The 16,655-nt window shown below is 41.8% G+C and overlaps 1 protein-coding gene across 3 annotated transcripts in view; it reads right to left on the reverse strand.

The window, feature by feature from the left end:
• ccbe1 (collagen and calcium binding EGF domains 1) overlaps positions 1-9,996 on the reverse strand; it is a 33,325-nt gene extending 23,329 nt beyond the window's left edge. For 2 of the 3 annotated variants that reach the window (XM_035141595.1, XM_035141597.2), the window contains exons 1-2: positions 9,712-9,995; positions 9,544-9,624 (exon numbers count right to left, since the gene is read on the reverse strand). In XM_035141595.1, coding sequence (XP_034997486.1) covers positions 9,544-9,624; positions 9,712-9,815 — 185 coding nt within the window. In that variant the 5' untranslated portion in view covers positions 9,816-9,995. Of the gene's footprint in view, positions 1-9,543; positions 9,625-9,711 lie in introns of all 3 variants that reach the window. The other variant, XM_035141596.1, reaches the window with a different exon arrangement.
• Positions 9,997-16,655: the final 6,659 nt, after the last annotated feature.

Genomic DNA, 16,655 nt, shown 5'->3' on the forward strand with positions numbered 1-16,655 from the left:
TCTTATATGACAGAGACCAAGTGCGTGCTTTTAATGTCCATCTTTAAAGCAACACTTTGTAACTTTTACTTAGCAACAGCGCCCTCTGCAGCCACACAACTGAACGGTGGATATCACCCACGATCCCCGGTTTCCTGAACCAGAAGAGCTGCGGCTGTAACAAATAAATCAAACCCTATATAGAATTCTTCACATTAATGAATATTGGAGATAAACACTGGTTATCAATGACTTCTCAGTCTTTTTCGCTGATCTATGGTTCAGCATCGCTCTTGAACTTGTTTGGCCTGATTCTGACGGTTTAAGCTGTAATTGTCAGTCAGTTACACACTTCTCACAGGTGATTGTACCAATTTACCAAAGTTACATAAGGTGCTCCAGATCATTTCCGGAGATTACAGAGGTGACTGTGATGCAGCATGTTCGAGTCAGTTGCTGTGGACATTCTCCGGAGTTTCTCCTGCCAGCTCCCTGGAAAAAACTCTGGATAATGTCCAAATGAGGCCATGTGAGAATACAGCAGGAGAATATCTGGAGAATTCACGTGTTGATGATGTTTCTCACATACGAGTGGAATGCAAAACCTCAAACCTGAAAATTTGTATATGTTTTATAGAGGCACCTAAAAAACTAGTGGTGGTAGAGCCAGGTGATGAAGTGCATAAAAAACAAGAAAGTATAATATTGTTTTAAAGTGAACAAATCAATGCCCAACATGGAGTAAAAGCATTAAGCTCACTTCTTCAGTTAACTGCATGGAGGAGGGTTAAAGCTGCCATGAAGCTCAATCCCAGAGAAGCTGAAATAACATTTAAAACATCCTGTTCACTTTCAAGTGGATAAGATGCATTTGATGGAATTGAACCAATTGTATGTTCATGTCCTGCAATAATAACAATAATAAAAACTATTATTAAAACAAGCGAATGGATTCAGTCAACGGAAACACTGGTGTGCTTTTACAGGAAGTGCTGCAAATATCTAAGTTTGTGATATGTTCGAAAGCTATGCACACGTGTAAGGTAACAGTGACTCCATGTTCATTAGTATCTGCTTGTGATTCATCAAATTGATCCATTTGAACTATTTCACCGCTTTGCAGCAGGTTGACACCAAGAGGAGAGTTGTTGACATGTTTAAGAATCAACCAAAAGAAAAAGTTACCATCAGTATTTTCACTGGAAATAATCACTTTAAGCCTCCGTCAGACAGACAGACGAGGAGCCTTCATGGCAGCCGGCCTCCCTTCAACTGTGTGGGAGCTGTCATTAATGGGTAACAGCAAACGTTCACTTAAACGCTTTGAATCCAGTGTACAGTAAACAGCAGAACCACTTCACTTGACAGCCTCCTTTCTGAGGATTGATAGAACACAGATGTTGATGTCTTCTGCTTGGAGGACATTTGGATTGTGATGAATTATGGGACATATCTGACCGCAGTCTTATGCTCATGTCAGTTATTTAGCACATGTTTGGAAAAAGCAAACGTGTGTTGTATTCTAATAATAGAGCTGCTGGTCTAATGTAATAGTGAAGCTTTCAGCTCTACCTGTGCTGCTACAGTTGACGGACTCATCCTGCTGGGAAACGATACCAGCTATGAGTAACTATTCCAGGTATTTTTGATTGGCATGAACGTCAGCAGCGTTATCTGATTCTGCATCGACAGCGGTTCATTCTTATAAACTCTGTTTCCCTGGAAGGGCTGTTGAGAAACAGCTTGGATGTATTCCATGCTCCCTCCTCAGACATCTTATTCACTTTATCATGATGCATCTTTTTTAGTCTTTTTAGATGCAAAAAGCTACAGTGGCTAATTTGTGGTTTAAAGTAAATCTTAGTCTAAAGTCTAAATACAGATTGGGTTCTAATAAATCAAACATGCGCCTGCTTTGGCACCTGTTTCTGGAAACCTTTAAGAGGAAACCGTTAGAACAGGGATCACAGCAGAGGAACAGCTACAGCAAGTGTAATGGTTTGCTTCAGTGCCATAGCGAAATCTGCCAGAATCTCTCAAAGTTTTTTTCCGTCAACAAACAAGTAGACAAGACTTGACAAGTAAATCAAGCCTCCTAACTCTACTTTTTATCAAGTATTAACATCAGGGGGCTGATAATTGTGCATGTAAGTAATAAAAGAAAAAACATCTATAGAGAATGTCTCAGGATAAAAGTAATATTTTCCAGGAATGAGTTTTCATTCTTTTATGGGATTTCACCTCGAACCTAAGAATGACCTAAGAAAGTTTTGGAAAATATAAGTTTGGCCTCTTGTTAAACTAGAATGACAGTCATTAGAGCGCATACCTCCGATAACGGCCAACAGACCCTCAAATTCAATCAAGCTGCACTAAAATTCACACACATATCAGTTCCATATATACATGATTTTTGCCGTCAGGATCGATACATTTTTCTCTGAGAAATTGGTGAAAATGTCAAAATACCTCAGATCTCTCAATGTCTAAGAAAGTGAAACAAATAAATGTTGGCTCCACCCCTTTGTTCAGATCCATAGCAAACTTCAGTGGGTTCCTTCTTGACCTTTTTCACATCCTTCAGTTGCGGAAATCGGTTTAGTTTTTGCAAAGTAGTCTACTGTTGACAAACAAACCAACGAGAATGGCTGTTAAAAGAAGGGGGGAAAAGGATGTGGATCTTCCCACTGATCTGGAGCTGCACCAAAGTTGAAAGAATTCTTCCCCGGGTCATGTCACACCCCTCCACAATCGAGGAAATCAGCGGAGGTTTTTTCTGTGTTATCCTGCCAACTAACAAACAACCCCAGATGAAAACATATCCTCCTTGGCAGAGATAATGAACCTATTATAACCCCACTTAATATGTGTTCCCATGAATCAACTGACATAATTGTAGTGATATCACAACATTGAGGCTTTCCTGGTTGACACATTTCCCAGAAAGGTTCTCCTTAGCGATGCAACTCCTTAGCACAAAACATACAGTGAGTAGAATGACACTCAGTAGAGCGCACACCGCTGCCAGCGCCAAACAGCCCACTCACATTTAATCACCAAAATTCCCAGATTCTTATCAGTTCCCGGAATATGCCTGTTCTTTTACCATCAAGATCAATGAATTATTTCTTGAGAAATGGTGAAAATAAAAAATTAAAAACACCATATCCCACAATGTTAAAGAAAGTGAAACCTTTTCGGTCAGATCCACAGCAAGATTGAACAGGTTCTCTCCTGGCATATGTAACATCGTTACACCAAGTTCAGTGGAAATCTGTTGAGTAGTTTTTGGGAAATAATGCTGACATCAAACAGAGATGTGATGTTAGCCCATGACTCAACCTATTGTAGTTATATAATGGCATGTGGGCTTTCTTGGATTACAACTTTTCCACCGAGAAATTCTCCAGAAAGATGCGACTCATATGTTGTGCCCATAAATCTTGACTCATTCTAGTTTTCGGTCCAGAACGTTTACAGTGGAAATGTCTAACAATAACTAGTCTGGTGAACTCCTTCAGCTGTGCCACAGTATATCCTTCATGGAGCGACGATCACTGGAGGGACGACACTATGGCAACAAAGAGTGTATTTCCTATGTTGAAAGCTTTCTGAATTGTAAGAAGGAACATAAATTTAGCTGAGAGGGTCATTCCAAGGTGCAGAACATATTTATATGTGATGTGAAAAACAGATTTGAGAACCATGGATACAAGACCGTCTGCAGCTCTTCGTGGCCAAGTCGAAGAACCAGACTTGAGTGATCATTTCTCTGGAACTGAGCTGCACCCCCCACTGTGTGTGAACCCTAACATGGAGTCACAATATAAATCAATTATTGGTTTTACATGGAAAATCTATATCCTATTGACAAATTTCAAATCTCTCGCTTCCCTGGAATATAATCCACGAAATGAGTAAATAAAAGTGAGGGATAGAGGGATAAATTGCAATGCAGTACAATGGAATGAGGTGATGGGGACATTTTCCAGGACGCAAATGTTGCTGTCTGTGTCGGCCCAGTGCATGTGAAGTATCATGGCTATCCCGTCTCACTGGGGGGCAGGAGAAACGCTATCCTCAGTTTCCTCACTGTGTAAATCTGAGTTTGTCCTAAATTCCAGAGTTGTAGAGGAGGGAGCAGCGCAGAAAGGGGAGGAAGGGGTGAATAACACAACAAAATGCCTGGTACCACCACAATTATTTGGAAAAATAACAAAGCAACAATTACACATGCCACACATCATTTATGTCTTAACTGTTACAGCTGCGGAGTGGAAAGACTCCCTCCGCCTGTGCTCTGCTTCTTTTCCAGAGCAGCATTTCCCCTTACAGGGAAGGTAAGGGCCGTCACCGTATACCTAATAAATCACACTAATGTAATCACTGTTTCATGTACCCTCTTGTCACCTAAGAAAAGTTATAAACACAGGTTATTAATGCGTCTCGATGCTATAATGGTTAACACACTGGATCTGGCTCTCATCGCGGATTACGTATCACAGTTCATCTCAGCAGCAAGAAAAAACATTCTGTGTAAACTGTGTAAAAGGATATTTATTCAACGGCATAAAAACTATTTCCATAGATGTCTGTTTCTGCCACGCTCCATTGCCAATTCATAAAGCTACTTAGCCGAAAGCCCAGAAAAGATTTGCCCTTCGCTAACAGTCGGTGTCAGGTAGTACTTTCCCCCCCAGGGGGTCTGTCTCTACAAAGCGAGGATTATGAAGTTAGCTGGATAAACTGCTGAGTAAAGCCTGGAACTGCAACTGGAGCATTGACTCAAATAAAGACCATGAACTCAAATAAAAAAAAGAAAAGCCTCTACTGGGTTACACTCGTCCAACTTATTCGGTAATCCTCCTTTGTGAGACAGGGCCGCAGAAAGAAAAATTCTCTGGTCCAAGAAAGTGATGGATTAATGTTTTCAGTCGGTTTGGAAAAAAAGACAATGTGCGGAAGAGGAGCATGGTTAGCATGACCAGCAATGATCAGCAGGGCCAAACCAATAAAGAAACCAGAGACACTGACAGAAACTAAATCAAATACTTTACACACACGAGCCTTTCCTGCTCAACTGATCCGTGGGAGGCACATTGCAGAAAGGCAACAGCAGTGACCGCGTAGCACCGGCGGTGTTGCCAAATTTAAACAAAACACCTTATCCTGTTAATCAAAACCTCTAATCAAAGCATTTGTGTTGCAATCGCTGGTGTTCAAGATTAAAGAGCAACTAGAACCCTGCACAGGCCCTCACGCTGAGCACATTGAACTGTGCAGACTGCGAACATTCACATATATTAAGAATTGTGACAAGGATGCTGAAAGTAGGGGGTGCTCAGGTGGCCGAAGCACCCCCTACTGCCAAGGAGTGTAACTACAAGCGGGTAACATTCTGAGAGTAGCATAGTGGCATTTTCATAGGGTTTGTTTTAATTTTTAAGAAGAGTCAATGTATTTTCTCTGTAGACTATCTGATGCACAAATGCGCAACGTAACTTATACAGCATGATGGAGTATAGACAGCTGCAGCTTTGACATACAGTGAGTCGGTGTTTGCCGTCTGTTTCAGCGTAAAATGTTTTAAAACAGGTGTAAAATGTTGTTGGCCATGTTAATATACTATGAACTTTCTCTCAGCACCCGTAACTCTGTCTGACTTCCAGCGTCCCCGTATTGTGAAGCCTGAAGATGCTGAATGCCAACACACTAGGCCTTTAACACGAGAACCCAAGTATGATAAAAGAACCCAGAGAGACAGTGAGAGAAGGATGGTGCCTGCGCTGGCAGTGAGACAGATGTGGCCAAAGTCCGCCGAAGCCCTGGTACTTCTCTCGTGCTGTGACATATGCCCTCTGGGTCGCTAGTGTCTCCTCTGGGGCTGTTTCACAACATGACGGATGCTCCGAGGATGAGAGTGCACACTGTGGCATACCATGACGAAAGGGAGGCCTGTTTCAAAAGGTCCATCATCAGGTCCTCTCCTCTCCCATTAGGCTTCAATTTCAATGCTTTGAACATGTTAAAAAAGTAATAATGGAGCCTTATTTTAAAGAATTATTTGACATTTTTTAGGGAAATATAATGTTGATCTTTCTTGTCAAGAGTTATATCAACACTCTTACATCTGTTAGTCAGATATAAAGCTAAAATCAGCAGCCTGTTAGTTTAGTATCGATACTGGGGGAATAGGGAGAATGAGCTAACCTGGCTCTGTCCAAAGGTAACAGAATCCACCTGCCAGCACCTCTAAAACCCACTAATTAACATGTCATATCTTGTTTGTTTAATCTGTACAAGACCTCAAGTGTAAGAGGTGGGAGGTTATGTACTGGAATAGTTCTTGGCCAAGGGCAGCGACTTTCCAAACTCTCCGATTGGTTTCCTGGCAAAGGCTCTTACTGTACAAGACATAAGAGTGCCATCAATCTTCTCATCCCACTCTGGAAGAGAGCAAATAAGCACATTCATGACATCTATTGCTTTAAAAATCAAAACAGGACAATTGCTATGTCCATCATCCTCACAATTCACCTCCTTCGGGGGTCGTGGGATGGTGGCTCGTCGGAGCTGACATTGGGCAAGACGTGGGCCGCACCCGCGGCGTATTGCAGTGCCAACATACAGAGAGAAACAACCATTCCCAGTCACATTGACACCTACAGGCAATTTAGAAGCAAGCTGGAGTACACAGCGAAAACTACGAGAAAATGCAAACTCTTACACTTATATCTATAATCATAACAATTGTGATGTATTTGTGATGTACTTAATTTAAGCAGATCAACAGACAAGCAGAAAATATTTACCAGGGTGATATTTGCATTAAATAAACTGCTCATTCAGAACTATAACAAACTTACTAAATGCTATGACCACAACCTCTGTATAAACACCCAATGAAGGCACTGTTAATATCATGTGCATAGAATAGAATAGAATACAATGGAAGGCCTTTGTGGTCATTGTACAAAAGAAGTGCAGAATTAGAAGTGCCACATCCGAAAAACTGCAAATTGATAAAAAAAAAAATGAGACTAGTAAATACTTTACAAAAGAAAAGTAGCCTGTTACTGCACAGAATGGCTATTGCACTTAAAAATGATGAATATCAACAGATCATCTTTATAATTGGGTAGATTTTAAAGTTTATAGCTGGCATACAAAAAGAGGGGGCCATTGGACTATTAAGGGCCCATGTCACATATCATCAAAATCATAGACCTTGTCTGTACAAGCAACGACGATTATAGAAATTGTTTTTTCAAAAACAAAATGTTCTGAGATGTGTCGGCACATTGATACTCCACAGAGCGCCTGATGAATGCCATGAGCCTAAACTTTCCTTTGGCAACTGCATCGTGCCAACTAAAATCACGCTCGGTTCCCTTTGAACTACATCTCAGTCATTGCCAAGGTGTAATTTCGAAGGTATGTAACTGCAAAAACTTGCAGAATGCAAATGCCATAATCATCAAACGTGGGCAGCCAAGGGGTTAGAGAAAGGTCGCCTCCCTCAGCATCCACCGCTGCAGTGCCCTTGAGCAAGACACCTCACCTCCCTGTCGGAGCTCCCCGGGTGCTCTTAGTGTGTGTTCACCACTCACGGATGGGTCAAATTTCCTGCATACTTGACGTTAAATGACACATCTTCTTCCTCTCGTCAAATTCACATCATTCATTTGATTTTTTTTTTTTATTGGGGACCACAACAACATTTCTCTGAGAACCATGACAGCACACACTGTGAACACACTGTGAACCCACATATTAACTCTGCACAAACAGTTCCTCTTCTTTAAATAAACATTGTGGGAAATACCTGCGGGTGCGGCCAATAACCTTAAACCAACATAAGTATGTTGAGATGGTGTTTGAGATGGGAAGATCAAACGCCATGTCACTACGAGCTTGTACCGTGACCGGCAGTTAGGCGGAGATGAAACCTCACAGAGCCCATACAAGACGTTTCACAAGAGAAACTCAACAATGAGTTCCACCTGTTTGTTTTTTTTCCCTAGCAGAGCTCGTACAGAAATAGATTTGCTGTAAATCAAGATCATTGACAAAAATGTTTGAAAAGAGTTCCCTGAATAAGTAGAGTTTTCCAAAGGCTACAATACATCTCCTACATTGTGCCTGAAACAAAGAGAATCGCTCAAGATAAAATTCAATCATTCAAAATAGTGCATCTTAAAAGAACATCCTGAGGAGAGATGTGGAATGGCAGATCTTCTGCTCTTGATTAAACTGTCTGGCCCTCATCGCAAACTTTTTGCTCCAAACATCTTCATCAAAATGTCACACCTCATCAAAACTAGGGGGTATTTAAGGTCTAAATATAAACCATATTCCCGAAACTGGAAAACAAAAGTTCAGAAAGGTTGAAACTCTCCTGCCTGAAATGCCCCATGTGATTCTAAAGATCGCAAGTGAGTGGGCGAATCTCAAGTGGGTGTCAGTAACTCAACTCTGAAACAACAGACTGCAACCGGAGTTCAGGTGTCTGTCAGCAAAGTTTCAAAGTAAAGACAAAACTCAAGTTTCAGAACTTTTTTTCAAGAAGGAAAACTCAAATACGAAATCATGTTTGCAGAGATGTGAATTTCTTATTTCAGCTTATCAAAACATAATGGCAGGCTTCAAAAGTTAGTTTCAATCATGCAACACCTTCTTCTTTACTAGATTTAAAGCTTTCAAACACAGACTTTCAACCTTTTAAGGCATTTTTTTCAGTTTGGGAATATGGCATGGTAGTTATCCCAAAGACATTTGCGTGGTTTTTCAAAAAGACTGCATTTACAAGTCTTTTTCATTAAGCCTGAGAGGCGGCTACTTGCAATGAAGACAGATTAGTTTCTAACAACTTAATCCATAGCCTCTGACAGGAGTTTTTGCTGAGCGGCCACACTGCAGCGTCCACTGTGTCTGTGAACTGTCATAATTACAGCCGGTGGCGTCAGAGCATAACAGGCCAATCTGGGGGCTTGTGGATATTTAGATTGCTATGATCCCTTTACGTCACAATGGGCGACTAAGAGGAAAATCCCCATTTGGTCCATTCATCCGCAGAAAGCCCATCATTTCAACACATTAAAAGCCATTACCTCATTAAAAAAAAGATGTTTCGCCTTTCTTGGAAGCAAACTCATATTTATTTGACCAAGAGTAGACTCATTGGGAAATATTTAATCTCATGCACAAAGGAGTGCAGGGGGGTGTTTACCAGCCTTTGCAATTTTCCTTTTATGTCTTTAAATTCATTAGCCGCCTCAGGCAATAAGACTTGATGTGATTTCCACTCAGGCTACATTTATTTTTAAGTGCTCCATGAGGCAGAACTGTGCCCAGCATTAAACAAGCTCCAAACTGTTCCACTAACATTTCACCAAGCACCACATGAACAGCGTTATAGCTCTGGGTGATAAATGACAGGTCTCATTTTACATCATCTGCAGACACATTTCTGAACCACTCTCACGGGCACAGAACGTCCCCCACTAGCAGCTTAATAATGTCACACTCTTTATGATGCAGCATCCAAGAGCAGATTCACACTACCTGTAACACGTCGTAACTTCTCCAGTCGACTTCACGCAGGGGTACTTTGTGGTGGCAATGTTATTTTCAGAGCACTCGTCACTGTGGAGAAAAAACATTTTGGAGCCAAGTTAAGCACTTTTTTTTTTTATCTCCCCACGGTCTTATTTTGGCGCAGACAAAGTTTACCCGTCACTGGCATCCTCCTCCTGGTAGGACCAGAGCAGACCCCCCGAGAAGCACATGCAGGTGACGGTGAGCAGAAGAGGACTCCTGTGGTGTTTTAGGATCATCTCATCGGTGCAGTCACCTGGGTGCTGTCAGTAATCCACCCTGGCAGTGGTGATGACCTCTGTGCCGCGCTGCAACTTCGGTGCGTAATAGTGGTGCAGGAGGACGCGCGCGGACCCTCCCACTCAGCCTGCGCTCCTTGAATGAACGGGTTTTAATTCCTGTCGTGTCACTGAACTGAGACTCAACTTTCACTTCTCTCTACTTTTGACAAGTTCAGGAACTCGAAATATTTTCTTCTAAACTTTTTAATCCTCAGAAATGTCTTTCAAGAGGAGTTAAGCAACATATAAATAATTCCTAAGGGTGACGGTCCTGAAAATCGACTACAAGAGGGAACTGACGTTCACACACACGCACACACACATTCACACACACAGGCAAGCAGGGGGCACTGTGCGTCAGGATCAGCAGCTACATCTTTGCTACCACCGCGTGGCTGTTAATGAAACAGCGATTAGTAAAGATAAGCATTGTGTTTATAATGGATTTATAATCTTTAATTAATAGCTTTGTTAGTGGTTAATAATTAATTCACCAGTAGTTTAAGGTCAACTGCTGCCGAGTTGTGGAAAAAAAACAAGCATTAAACTTTGCTTTTCTTTTTAGCTCATTTTGACCATGCACTTTGGTCCAGATACCTATGGCTGCAGGACATCTGGACAGAATTCCATTTATAAAGAGTTGACCACTACATAGTTTCAATGTAGACCACTTGTTGATCTGACTCTTGAGTCTAAATTTAAGGAGGTAAAATCAATGGAGTTAAGAATTGAATTTAGATTTACCAAATCAATGTAAATAATCAAATATGCGTTACAAATGTATAAGCATCACAACATATTTCCAAAGTGGTTTTAAATGCATCTATTGCAACCAATGATATTTTCATCTTATGCAGATTTTCATATTTTCAATCGTAAAACGTTAAGATGTTTAGTGAGAATATGTTATGAGAGTATATTAGTGCAGCACTTACTTTACTTAAATATACACAACTCCTTTAGTCTTCTGTAACATGTAATGGCAGAAGTACAAAGGCAGCTTTTTCAGGGAAGACCTGAATATTTATGTTGGTTTGTTTATTGTTTTTTTTATTATTAGCTGATTATCTATTTTGGGATTCATTTTTTTTTACAATTTTTCTATCTTTTAAAAACGTTTGAATCTAAAACTAAACAATCTTTGATTACTGGGATGAAACTCTGGTGACTTGAAGTGCACAATATCAGCAAAATGCTCAGTGTAGTGAATAAAAAAGGTTATTTGATTCAGTTTCAGTATTTTACCAATCATTAATTATGTGAGTTAAATAATGCAATGATTAACAGGAATTAAGCTGTAACTTCCATGCTCTGTTAACCTAAACCCACCTCATCTTCCTCATTCTTCAGGGTGGGGCGATCTAAGGGAGTTTATGAGAAACCCTGAACCGAAACGCTGCCGACTTCCATTCTGATTGACCTTCACCTCTGTGAGACCTCTGACCTGAGGACAAAGCACCGTTCGCTGGCACCTGCAGAACCCGGGACTTCTTCAGTTTCTCAGGAAGGCAGCAGTGTGGCGTTACAGGGGGTTGGATAGTGGAGGAGCCTGTAAAGGATATCCCAGTGAAACAGGAGGACCCTGGTGTCACTTACAGCCACTACGGTGGCTTTTCAATCTGTGAGGTCGGTCAGGTATGATTTTACCTTATTTTCTAATATATTAGTCAAAATTGAGAGACTCAATACACTATTTCCCATTACATTCGTGCTCATCTTTCTATTGAGGAGAGTGCTTTGTGCCCGTGTCGTTCAGCAGAAAATGACACCTCGAGCCTGCTTCAAAGGGCCCCCTCACGCATGACCATTCCAGCTCAAAGGAAAGCAGCCCTGCTCGCTTTCCTTTCAACAGAGCACCTCAGCTCAGCGGCTGACTGTGAAGGGGGTGCAATTCAAAATCCGGCCACTTGATGGCCCTTTCCACCAAGAGATCTGGCCCCCGCCGCTCCCCCCCCCCCTACTCCTCTCGCCACTGTCGTCATCGTTGCCCACAAAATGGATGACAGCTTTTAGAAGTACCGGGGTGCGTCACGACTCCGAGGTGCACATGCTGTGCCATTTATGTTCCACCTGTTTTGATGCCTCAGCAGCACCGAGATCTGCAGGCAGGATGTACACGGCACAAGTAGCCAATTAATGTTGCATGCTGATACTGTATCAAAGCTACGGGGCTAATGACCACACTAATAACATCTTCTGCCTCTGAGATAGGAAATAATTATCTGTGACTGTTTTGCCAGGTCATCAATTTCTCAGGAAACAACACAAGAAGATCACAGGAAGGATTTTATCTCCTCTACTCTGTTGATGCACTTTATTGTCCCTTTCAAATAAATGCCTCTCGTTACATAACTAGTAGTAGCTTTAATAGTAGTTAAATCTTGTTTATCACGACATTTGGCCTCCTTGCTTTAATCAGAACTGTGTCCGGTTGGCTGCCATCCTTTGAACTGAATGACAGCTTGAGCTACGACCCTGAGTGGTCCCACTATCTGTTTCCTGCTCTCACTGTTTAAACCAAATCACTAAATCAGCGTCGGCGGGTGTTTCCTGGCACAGAGGGATTGATTAAAGAACAGGTGGACCTTTTTTTCTGTCTCACACTCAATACTGCCACATCGAGTGAAACTCTCATCTTTGCTGAACTTGACGGAGGGGGGGGGGGAGAAACTAGATCAGATGAAAAAGAAAAGTGATGCGAGGATAGAGGATGCAGGCAGGCCGAGCTTTGTATGGGAACAAACAATAGGCTGTAAAAACTAAAACCCCTAAAACCCCCTGTGATGGGACTTTGGTTTGTTTGATTACGGAGCAGCACTTGAGATCGATGTTAGAGCCTGAAAACACAGCTGGAGTAGAAGAAAAGAAAGGTGGAGCACACCTATAGATCTTATGTTGGTTTCAGGGGGTTACATTGCAGCGAGTAGACTTTGTAAGTTAGGAAACAAGAAAGGAAACAAGTTCTAACACAGGAGCGAGCAGCAGAATGAGAATATGCGCAGTGAAAATCCTTTCGGAGCCTTGTAGGTCACTGACATTGACATTGACCTTTTCATGGATGCTTCATTAGGGCCGGGCTGCAGCAACAGACTGGTCACAAATACAGTGTTTTATCTTGTAAGTGCTCCGTCACACATGAGAATATTGCAGGGACTGAACACCCCACTGTCAAAACTCATCTCTCTCTCTCTCTCTCTCTCTTTCTCTCTCTCTCTCTTTTCACAGTGCAGCACTGCAGTGCCGCTCTGCACATGCCCAGACAGACGGCGAGAGAGAGGCACAACAAGTTTGAGCTCAACGGAAATATTAACAGCCTGCATCGCAGACACATCCGTGAATTTTCACTGCAAGCTGGGACAAAACTCAAAATAAATGACATTTTAAAAAGGTTGCTGATGGGGACGCATTTGCTGTACAGGTACTTATCTTTGCAGGGGCTTTCTTTTTTGCTCAAGGTCACTTTTCCTCCCACGAGCTCTGTATACAAACTGAGTAAAAACACACAGTATCACACTACCTTTCTCATCAGTTTTTTTAATTACAGTAATTAATTTGTCATTCCCCTTATTAATTCAATGCCTCTACACTGTGTTTAACTCTGTCTATGAGCTCCGTAGTCTCTATGTTAAATATTGTTTTTGTCATTTTAGATCTCAGCATGGTTATTTATGTATATTTTATACAAGCAGTATCATGACGAGCTATATTAAACCAAACATGATGTGTGAACATATAAATGTAACCTGAGGGTATATTTGGCTGTTCTTCCATTTTTCAAGCTGCCTGGTAAATAGCTTCAATGGACTGTTTTTTAATTTATAGAAATCTTGCATGTTTGACTTTTTACATTTAGATTACATTTCATTTAGCTGACGCTTTTATCTAAAGCGACTTACAATAAGTGCATTCAACCACGAGGGTACAAACCCAGAACAACAAGAATCAAGAAAGTACAATTTTCTTCAAGAAAGTGCTACTAAATCGCTACTTTTTTAATTATTTTTTATTGAAGGTATAGTCGGAAAAGATGTGTTTTTAGTTTGCGGAAAAGGGTTAGACTTTCTGCTGTCCTGATGTCATTGGGGAGCTCATTCCACCATTTAGGAGCCAGGACAGCAAACAGTCGTGATTTTGTTGAGTGTTTAGCTCGCAGTGAGGGAGCAAAAAGCCGATTGGCAGATGCAGAGCGGAGTGAACGGGTTGGGGTATAAGGTTTGACCATGTCCTGGATGTAGACTGGACCCGATCCGTTCGCAGAACGTTGCGCAAGTACTAATGTTTTGAAACGGATGCGGGCAGCCACTGGTAACCAGTGAAGGGAGCGGAGGAGCGGAGTAGTGTGAGTGAATTTCGGTTAAAGACCAGTCGAGCTGCTGCATTCTGGATGAGCTGCAGAGGTCGGATGGCACTAGCAGGTAGACCTGCCAGGAGGGAGTTGCAATAGTCTAGGCGTGAGATGACCAGAGCCTGGACCAGAACCTGCGCCGCCTTCTGAGTGAGAAGTGGGCGTATTCTCCTGATGTTGTGCAGCATGTATCTACAGGAACGTGTTGTTGCAGTAATGTTGGCAGTAAGGGAGAGTTGACTGGCGAGTGTCACACCCAGGTTCCCAGCAGTCTGGGTGTGGGCTAACACAGAGTTGTCAAAAGTAATAGTCAGGTCGTGGGTGGGAGAGCCTTTCCTGGAAGGAAAAGTATTTCAGTCTTATCAAGGTTAATCTTCAGGTGGTGTGCAGACATCCACTGAGAGATGTCAGTCAGACAGGCAGAGATTCATTCTGCTACCTGTGTTTCAGATTGGGGAAAAGAGAGGATTAGTTGGGTGTCATCAGCATAGCTGTGGCAGGAAAAGCCATGTGAGTGAATGACAGAGCCGAGAGAGTTGCTGGCTTCATTCAGCTTTATAGACTGTTGCTTATTTATGTTTTCGGAACTCAAATACACTAATGATCCATTCACATTGTGATTCATACCTCACACAAAAGACAAAATAAATGGGAGAAATATGCAATATTTGGTGATGCTCCTGCAGCAACAGAATTGAGAAGAGGCCAAGGAGATTAGAAATAATCAGCAAATGATCTTTAAGTCACTCCTAAAACAATATTCACATGCTCTTAAGTACACTGGTTCCTGTAAGTGTTTCTCCTCTACTGACCATGAAGAGGACCGGTCCAATGCCAAAATAAAAAATGGGGGACAAAACAACACAATGTCCTTGTTCTGTACAGCTCAGCCGAAGTAAATATGAGGCTTCATCAAGTGAATATAAATAGGAAGAATGATTACAGCTGCTAAAACCTGTTTAAATGTACATATGAGCATGTTACTGCTGCCTCTGCCAACCAGTGCAGTTTCAGTCTACAATTCTTTTCCTCCAGATTCATATGAGGTCCCTGTGACCTTTGACCACTGAAATCTAATCAGTTAATCTTTGAGACCAAATGACAACTGGTCAATTTGAAGAAATTCCCTAGAGTCAGACTTGAGATATAACGTTCAATAAGAACATGTTATGTGAGACCAGCGTGACCCTTTGACCTTTTACCACACAAATTAAATCAGTTAATCCGTGAGTCTAAGTAAATATTTGTCCCAAATCTGAAAGGATTCTCTCGAGGCTTTGCTCAGATTACACATTCACAAGGCAAAACGGTTTTGTGAGGTAACTGTGACCTTGACCATTGACCACTAATTTCTAATCAGTTCATCTGTGAGTCAAACTGACCGTATGTACAAGAGTTGAAGAAATTCCCTCAATATATTCGTGATATATCATGTTCACAAGAATGGGACGGACAACCCGAAAACATAATTCCTCATCTGCACAGGGGCCTTAAAGATGTTAACCTATCCCTTAATTTGGGCTCATCCTCAAAGTTAACGACACATACATCAACCAATTATAATAACAAAGGGATTCAAAAAAATTACTGTTGAATTTTATTATTCATGTCTTGATTTTAATATCAGGAGTAGATGATGTACAGGGAGCAATCCAATCAGGGAGGCCAAGCAGAGCGAGTGAAGCACAGCCTTCACAGCTCTGGCTCTCACTCGTCTTCTGTTGTGGCAGACGTTTAATACCAGAGTTTTCGTCCTGTCATCTCAGTGAGAACAATTTCCCGCACCACGTGTCACTGTGACTCTGACTCTCTCCCCCACCTCCCCCCACTCTCCTCCTTCACCAGCACCAGCTGCTTAAAGGTTCACTGGTGAGTCACACAAGGTGTAAAGAGATGTGCTGTGCGAGAAAACAGGCCCGTGCACACAGAAGAGCCTCTGGGAAAGGAAAAATAAGGAGGGTGGCGAATACAAAGTGCTGCTGCATGATACAAATATAGCATTTTATGTATTTATATCTGCTAAAATCCTACAAGTCCAATCACAGATTCATTACACAATTAGAATCTGGACTAAGCTGATTTAAAGTGTTCATATATTCAAAAAACCCTAAATGTGGCATCAGAATTTACCTCTGCTACAGTACATGTCTGTGCACGTGTCCCATCAGCGGTGCAGGGATCAATAAATATAACGTCAGTGCAGTGTCCTTGGGATGGCCACATTTCACTGCCCCTCCCTGCCATTATGTCTCTGCCCCTCCTCTGGCTCATTTTTACCACACACACAGACACACACATACACACATGCACATGCACAGTTCATTGCATCCCTCCTTGAATTCATCCTTTCTTTTCATCCTCCTATCAGATCCAGATACTCTTAGATAAAATAATGCGTTTGTGTGTGTGTGTGTGTGTGTGTGTGTGTGTGTGTGTGTGTGTGTGTGTGTGTG

The sequence above is a fragment of the Hippoglossus stenolepis genome, chromosome 18 (genome assembly GCF_022539355.2).
Source record: "Hippoglossus stenolepis isolate QCI-W04-F060 chromosome 18, HSTE1.2, whole genome shotgun sequence".
In the NCBI taxonomy this organism is placed as follows: domain Eukaryota; kingdom Metazoa; phylum Chordata; class Actinopteri; order Pleuronectiformes; family Pleuronectidae; genus Hippoglossus; species Hippoglossus stenolepis.